General features: G+C 41.9%; 1 protein-coding gene across 1 annotated transcript in view; it reads left to right on the forward strand.

The window, feature by feature from the left end:
- Dclre1c (DNA cross-link repair 1C) overlaps positions 1 to 8,747 on the forward strand; it is a 59,460-nt gene that overhangs the window by 43,129 nt on the left and 7,584 nt on the right. The window contains exons 10-12 of the mRNA XM_004641777.2: positions 2,083 to 2,219; positions 2,921 to 2,975; positions 7,375 to 7,463. Of these exons, the coding sequence (XP_004641834.1) occupies positions 2,083 to 2,219; positions 2,921 to 2,975; positions 7,375 to 7,463 (281 nt within the window). The remainder of the gene's footprint in view (positions 1 to 2,082; positions 2,220 to 2,920; positions 2,976 to 7,374; positions 7,464 to 8,747) is intronic.

Here is an 8,747-nt window from a genome sequence, read left to right on the forward strand (position 1 = left end):
AAAAAGAAAAAAAAAAAGAAAAGGAACAGGTCCTGGAATGTGGACCTGCTGGGACAGGTCACAGGGACAGAAAAAGCCAGACACCAAACTTACAAAGAAAAATACAACACTTTGGGTGTCTCTTGCCAGCCTGACTGTGGCTCCCTAACCATGGATATCTCTTATGGTTGCCCCTCACACAGTCACCTGGGGAGTTTAATACTGGGTGTCCTGAAATGATGCCGCCCCACACTGCTCCCATTCTCACGTTCAGCAGGCCCCTCCCTAAGTGGTGTCCAGCCAGGCTGTTGCTGAAGGAGTATTGCAGATGCTTAGACTGAAGTCGGTCGCGAGCGTTCATTGTGTGCACCATTTCCTGTGCCGAGGACCTCTGAGTTCCCCTGCTTTCGTGTGTGTTTGTAGATTTGATCTTCCTTTCTTTCACTTGAGGTAGGAGCTGGGGAGAAAGTATAGATTGCCATTCATTTCTCTGCATTGTGGTCTGTGGTCTGTCTCTTCAGCTTCTCTGTGGGCTCCAACTTTCCCATCTTATTCTTCCTGGGTCCCATGCATCCACCTCCCTTCCACTTTTCTTTCCCAAGTTGTTATTTTCCAGTGTCTGGATTCTAGATCTTGGAGAGGCTGATTTATGGCTGTTTACTGCTCTGCCAACTTCCTGAAATCTCCATTGCTTTTTTTTTTTTTTTTTAAAGACAGGGTCATGCTGTGAAGTTCAGGCTGGCCTTGAACTTGCTATGTAGCCCAGGTCGGCCTGGAACTGTCAGCAATATTCTGGCCTCAGTCTCCTAAGTACTGGTATTATAGGCAAGTGCCACTACATCCATCTCTACTACCATTTATGTTGTTTATTTTTCTGTAATGCCAAAAGTTTATTTGAAAAGCAAGGGGTTAAAGAGTAAAGGAAAACCCAGAGAGAACATGGGCTGAACAAAGAGAAGAAAAGTTAAAAGCAAAAGTAAAGTGCTAGCATAAAGAGTCATGATAGGGGGCATCTCATGGGAGCCCAGGAGAAGTCCCACATAGGGGCTCCTGAGAGTTATTTGCCGTTTATTCATTATGTGTGTGGTATTAGGGATTGAATCCAGAGCCTTGTGCATGCATGGCTGAGCTATATCCCCAGCCCTCGCCATTTATTCCTGAGACTTATGTCCACATTTATGTTTCTTGCACTCACTTGAAAAATATTCAGGTATAATTTCCTTCAATTTTTGATTATTTTATGTTTTTATTTATTTTTAATTCTTTTGGTACAGGATCCCACTACTCAGTTTGGACTTGTAGTGATCCTCCTGTGTCATCCTCCCCAACACAGGGATTACAGGTGTGTGCCACCATACCTGGTTTCTGGGCCAGCACAGCATGTGGTACTGGGGATTGAACTTGGGACCCTGCACTTGCCAGGCAGGCGCGTTGATGGCCGAGCTATGTGTCCTGTTATGAAATGCCAGGAATTCTGGCTTCCAGGTCGAATTTTCTTGTAACATTCTTTTCCATTTTAATTAAGGCTAGTTACCTTCAAATGCAGTGGTATGACTAATCATAATTTCCTTCTAAATTGTAAAATATTTTAATCAAATGCTGAGTAGTTTTTTTAGTAAGCACTGCATTTATAAATTTAGGTCATCGCTGTGGCAGTAATATTAGCCTTGCTATCCAGAATCCTTTAGGTGGCTGGCTCTTGTATAAAGCATGGTTTTGCACAAAAATAGAATTCTTATCAACAACATGGAATATTCTACTGAAGGCCATTGCAATAGATAGAGCTACAATAAGAAATGACCTTTAAGAATTGGTAAACTATATATTTTAACTTGTATTTGTGGATTTAATAATTTTGTGCATTTATATTTATGTCTGTATGTGTGTTTCTCTTTTCCCATGTTGATGGCTTTGAAGAGTCCAGGCCAGTTGTCCTGCAGAATGTTTTCAGATCAATTTGCAGTGATCTGATTGGTTCCTTATATCTATATTCTTTTCATGTCTGAAAACTTACCTATACTTGTTTTTGAAATGCTGACTACAAACAGATTTGTTGAAATGTATATATATATATATTTCTATATTTTTTCAAATACGGTCTAGGCAGAAGAGTACTATCAATGGAATAAATTACCCTGTGGAACTACTTCTAAGAATAAAATTCCACTCCAGACAATCAGTATTAAGCCATCCACCATGTGGTTTGGAGAAAGATCCAGGAAAACAAACGTAATTGTGAGGTAAGAGAGCAGTGCTATGAAGATTTGGAGATAAAATATTTAAGCCGGGCATGATGGCACATGTCTGTAATCTCAGCAATTTAGGAGGCTGAAGTAGGAGAATCACCAGTTTAAGGCCAACCTGAACAATTTAGACCTTGTCTGGAAATAAAAATAAAATCCTGAACTTGCAGCTCAGTGCTAGAATGCCCCTGGGTTTAATCCCTGGTACTAGAAAAAAAAAGTTTAATGTAGTTTAGTATAAATGCTCTAACCTAAGCTCGAGAAGAGGATGTACTCTAATCGGGGAAGTAATGGCTTTAATTAAAATATGATTTAAACTAAAGGGGTACTACTCAAGGCCTGCTGTAGCACGTTAGCCAGTATATCTGGAGGCTGCCTTGAGTGAGGAGGTAAACAGTTGAAGCCTAAAGGCATTCAGTGCTTGACTGTGAGTTAAAATTTGTATCATAGAATAGAAGCTTTGGCAGAGTAGAGGAGTTTCCATACTCTGTCTACTACATTAGCAACATTCCCTGGCCTGGGCTGTTTAATATGTCTACAACAGATTTTCTTTACTGGAAAATGTTGAGCCTTATCCCAAGAAGTTCCTGATTGTAGGGTTATTTCACCCTGGAATAGCCTAACTGGGAAAGATCAAAGTTTAGAACTGAGCTTAGTTTTGTAGGTGACTTTGTATTTGTGTTTTCATTTCTGTTTAGGACCGGAGAAAGTTCATACAGAGCTTGTTTTTCTTTTCACTCCTCCTACAGTGAGGTAAGAGGATCCTGTAAACTCAACCCTGTTGTTGACTCTTTGGTTGACCCAGAGCATGTCTTACTATTTCAGTCCCATTCCCTAGTTTCATTCTAACAGTTGATTCTGATTATGTGTGGATTCCACATTTCTGTGTTTGCTTACTTGCTACAGTTTATCTGTCATCCCATGTCCACCCCCCTGGGCTGCAGGAAGGACTTACAGATACAAGGAGAATGGTGGGCAATTCTTGACATGCATTTCCCAGCCGCAGAGGAATGAGGTGTGCTCTGCTACCTTGTGTCAGCTGTCATTCAGTACACAGAGGTCCTTTCCATGGTCTCTAGAATGCTGTATTTTTCATATTTTTGTGCCTTTGGTTGGTGATTTTACCATATAAAATGGTCCTGAGTAAAGTATTGAAATACTGTGTAATATGCCTAAGCACAAGAAGGATATGTCTTGAGGTAAAGATCCAGAGTGTGGTCAAGAGTACAGTAAATGTTTAAGTTAAAAATTACTATAACAAAAGATAACATTGCAGGGCTGGCCAAATAGCTCAGCAGATTAAAGCACCTGCAAACAGGTGCAGGGGCTGGGGGTTCAATCCCTAGGCCTTCTGTGTTGGCCCTGCCCCCAGGGCGAGCTGAGGCAGCAATTGAGACTGGGCATGTTGGTGTGCACCTGTAATCCCAGCTCTTGGGAGATTGTAAACAGGCAGATCACTATGAGTTTGATCTAGTAGTGAGACCCTTCCCTAAAAAAAAAAAAAAAAAAAGACAACATTGCATTAATGCCTCTGAAAAGATTCCTTTTGCTTCTTGTACACTTATCCCATTGTCCTTGCCTCTTTGTGAAGTAGTTTGGAAGTGTTTTTACCTGAGTGTCTTCCAACTGCATCATTATGGCTGCCTCGGTGTCCTGATTGCCTCAAAACACCTTTTATGAAGTGCTTTTTTTTTTGGTGGTACCGGGGATTGAACTGAGGACCTTGTACTTGCCAGGCAAACACTTATTCTACTGAGCTATCTCCCCAGCCCCAACAACTTTTATATATACTTCGATTTAAAAAAAAAATTTAAAAATTATTTATTTGCTACAAGGTCTTACTACACAGCTCAGACTAGTGAACCTCCTGTCACAGCCTCCTCAGTGCTGTGTTTATAGACATGCTTCACCATACCCGGTTTCGGAGCCTGCATGGCATGTGGTACTAGGGATCAAACCCAGGTCCTTGCACTTGCCAGGCAGGTGCTTAGATCACTAAGCTGTCTCCCTACCCCTTTTGTTTATTGTGACTTTGGGGGAGTTACACAGTGCCATCTCTGGTGAAAAGGGTAGAGGAGCCACACTGTCATGTTTTAAGAGCCTTCCTTTTCATTAGATGACTTTTGGCAGCAGCACTTGCTGTGCTAATACATCTCATAAAGAATGACACTCATGACAGACTTCCAGAACTGCTTCAGAAAGTGACAAGAATGATGGGTTAAGTGTGTTCTACATGAGAAAATACATTTTGAGGGGGATTTGTGGCAATGTTTCTTCTACAGTAATAAACATTAAAAATTAAAACCATTGTATATTTTGATCATATTACACATTATATAAGCTCTGTTTGGACATGAATTATACTGTTTACTGTGAGTTCAGTGCTAAAGAATAAACATTCATGATGAGGCATTTGTAAACAGAAATATGTATAAAACAAGGTTAGGTAGTGATTGGCTGATGAAACCCATTGATTTGATTTTTTTTTTTTTTTTTTTTTTTGCGGAACCAGGGATTGAACTCAGGCCCTTGCACTTGCCAGGGAAGTGTGTATTCCACTGAGCCATCTCCCTGGCCCCGAAACCCACTGATGTTGATGTCCCAGAAGTTGTCAGGAATCTAACCCTGGATTGTTTCCCCCTAGCAGTAGTGGCTCAGTGTTCACTACTTAGTGTTTGTGGTGACTTTATGGAATGTAATTACTGGGAGTTGACTGCATTGAAGTCTTCTGTTAGGCTGGCAGTGGTGACAGACTGTCAACTTGCTCACATAGGAGAGGACAGTCCTCTGTTGGGTGCACCTTGTTTCCTTGTGCCACTTCCTGCCTAAGCAGTAGTGAATCTGGTATAGGATTAACCTCATTTTTTTTTTTTATCATTATTCCCTTCAAAAGCCTTAGGTTTCTATTGCCCTTAATATGGGTTTATTACTTTTTTTCTCCAGTACTGGGGATTGGACCCAGGGCCTATGAACTGAACTATATCAGCAGCCCCCCTTTAAAAACAAAAAAACAAAATTGTATTTTGAGACTGGGTCTTACTAAGTTGTTAAATTGCCCAGGCTGAGTTTGAACTTGTGATCCTCCTGCTTCATCCTCTCAGAGTGCTGGGATTACAGGCTTGTGCCATCATGTCTGGCTTCAGCTTGGATTAATTGTGCAAATCAAGTACTTTTTAGGAAAGCAAGCAATGATTTCTATTTGCATGCCTCCTCTGAAGGTGCAAAAGACATTGCTTATGAGAAATTCTTAGAGAACAGATGTTTTCTCCTATGGTAAAATTGTCATTTAAAAAATACAGGGGGCCGGGGAGATGGCTCAGTAGAATAAGTGCTTGCCTGGCAAGCACAAGGGCCTGAGTTCAATCCCCCGTTCCGCAAAAAAAAAAAAACAAAAAAAAAAAAAAAAAAAAAAAAACAGTTAACAGTGTTTGTTAATTCCTGGGCTCTTGTCTCTTGGTCTAATATTGGCTTTGTGCCCCAGTAATTTCATTTGCAGAAGAGAGTGACAATCTTCCTTAGTCTTCTGAGCGTTTCTCCAGGTACCAATCAGGTGCTGGGCCAGCCACTTCCCATATTCTGTCCAGTCTGTACTTTAGGGGAAAGAGTCTGAGACTTTGACTTGAGATGGTTTCTCTGAGCTTGTGAGCTTACGAAGACTGAGGAAACAATGAAGTTGAGGTTCACCTTGGGTGTAAAGATGTTGTGAGCAAGTGACAGAGTTCCCATTTAGCCTTCCAAACTTTGCAGGATGTTGGAGATACTAGTGCCATATTTGCATGTCACTGTAGTGATTAGAATCCTCGGAAAGGACAGCCCAATGTGCAGTCTCTCAAGCCTCCCAGGGAGAGTGTGGGCCTCATCACCTAACTCAGAGCACATCTTTCTCCGCCTGCGCCTGAGGCTGCTGTGCAACAGCCTTGTGCCCACAGTTGTCAGATTTGTGCATGCATTGGAGCTGCCAGCACTCCAGAACTTGCAGGGGAGAGGCCTGCCCCAGGGGGCAGAAGGGCCTGAGCAGACTGCCCTCACCTGGCTCTGGGAAGGGAGCACCGCTGCAGCTGAGCCTGCTAAGCTGGTCTTCAAGAAGTACCATCCATCCAGGCTGACTGCATTGTGCTTTCTACTGGAGGATCTACGTTCCATGGCAGGACAGGTTGGAGTCCCCCACCCCACCACGGGTTGGTGACTAATGCAGTGTTCAGTGCAACAAAGAATAAGCTACAGGAACAGATCAAGAGTGGCCTCTCAGATGCAGTTCTAAGCTTTGTTTTCCTGTGTGTACTCAACTATATTCTAATTTTAGAAAGAGAATTTTAAAAATATAGGTCGGGCTGGGGAGATAGCTCAGTAGAATAAAAGGGCCTGAGTTCAATCCCCAGTTCTGCCAAAAAATTAAATAAATAAAAAATAAAAATAAAAATATGGGTAACCTTGAATAAGGAGTCATATTTTAAAATACAAAATGTTGCTTGCCTGGCAAGTGCAAGGTCTTGAGTTCAATCCCCAGTACCACAAAATAAATAAATAAATAAATAAATAAATAAATAAATAAAACATGTGCCAGGTGTGGTGTGTACCTGTAATCCCAGCACTTGGGAAGCTGAGGCAGGATTGCTGAGTTCTAAGGCCAGTGTGGGCTACATAGTGAGACCCTGTCTCAAACATACATAAAAATTGCAAAATTCCTTTAATATTCAGCCACTTGGGAGCATAAGGCAGGAGTATTCCAGGGTCAGGCTAGCCTTGACAGCTCGGCGACCTATAGTCTCAAAATCAGTTTTTAAAGGGGTAGTGATTTAGTTCAGTGGCATTGCACTTGCATTCCATGCATGAGGCCCTGGTTCAATCCCTAGTAATCCATAAATAATAAGTTGCCTTTTTGACTCCTATTAGACTCTGCATTTCTGCTCAGGAGCAGACTCACCTAAGCAAAGTGTAGATGTTCCGATTCTCAGGCCTACCATAGCCCAGCTGTGGGAGGGTTTTGGGAAGTGAGCCCTAGCCATTGATTGGCCTTTCTTTTTCCTATGTGGTCCCCACAGATATCCAACCCCAAGAAGCACAGTGGTCACTATTTCTCTTCTCCCTGGCCTGACTTTATTTTCTCTAAGTGTTCAACATAGTGGTAACTGATACATTATTCTTCTTCTAGATTAAAGATTTCTTGAGCTACATCTGTCCCATGAATGTATATCCAAATGTCATTCCAGTAGGCACAACTCTGGATAAAGTTAAAGAAATGTGAGTAGTTACTGTATGTGGGACTTATGCTACTTTCTTAGTGGCTCTTGGCTTGGAAGCAGGCTTTGATAATTTTGCCTGAAAGTTACAAATCTAGAACCTGTTTCTGCTATATTTTTGAACTTAAATTCATTTTTTTCCTTTCATTCTCAATTGTGGCAGAATGTCCAGTTTGTCTTGAGTTGCATCTTAGTTGTTACGTGCAGTGTGATCTTGAGCACATCAGGTCTCCAAACGAGGCATTTCTCATCAGTGTAGGAGTGTGCATTCATGCCTACTTGTTGGGCTTCTCAGGTGTTTGGAGATAATAAATGTGCCAAGTAAGTGCTCAGTAAAGTAAATTTATTGCATGGACTCAGGACACTGATGACATCTTACTGTGATCCACCTCCTCTTTAAAGTTCCAGTCATCCACGCATTATGTATTTTAGTGCCAGCTGTTAGGCCCTGTGCTAGGGATGCATCAAGTTGACTAAGATACAACTTATACGTAGAGTTCCTAAGTGTTTCACAAGGGATGCATGTAGGAGGTACATCATATACAAGTTGCTATGCATCAGGGAGAAATCTGGCCTGGTATTAGGCACTCTGCCCAGAGACTTTGAGGTCTAGTTACCTCTAGAGCTCCTGAATCCTACTACAGAATTAGATGACTAGCAAAAGCATTAACAGAAACCACAAGGACAGAGAAAGTTGCCAGGAGAGTGAGAAGAAAAGGCTGAAGCTAGAACTCTGGCTAGACTTTGCCTTAAGAGGAAGAGCTGGAATGTCATGGAGGCAGAGCAGCCAGGACTGAGGAGGGCCACAAAGGGCCAAGGATGGGGTGTTTGTAGGTGTTGTTTGAGAAGTTAAATTATATGAGGACTATCATCTCCTATTACCTTGGTAACTAGGTCATTTGCATGTGCTTCAGTGACAGCAGTTTCAGTAGACCTGTCAGTCAAAGGCCAGATTGCCATTGAGAAGTGGCTAAAGAAAGGGCATGGAGATAGTACTGAGATAGACTACTTAATAAGATGGTAATCAGAGGCAATAGAATTAAGCCTGATCTTAATAAAATAGCTGAGATTTAAATATCTTAAGGAATTAAACTTGATTATACTTAAGAATCACTTGAGGGGCTGGAGAGATGGCTCAGTGGTCTAAAGCACCTACTTGAAACAAGCTTGGCAAAGCACAGGGACCGCGGTTCGATCCCCAGCACCACATGCCAGCCAGACCCGCCCCCTGGTGGGCTGAGCTGGCCACACACACACACAATAAATAAATGTAATAAATAAAAAT

This window comes from Octodon degus, unplaced genomic scaffold (genome assembly GCF_000260255.1).
Source record: "Octodon degus isolate 3935 unplaced genomic scaffold, OctDeg1.0 scaffold00141, whole genome shotgun sequence".
Classification (NCBI taxonomy): domain Eukaryota; kingdom Metazoa; phylum Chordata; class Mammalia; order Rodentia; family Octodontidae; genus Octodon; species Octodon degus.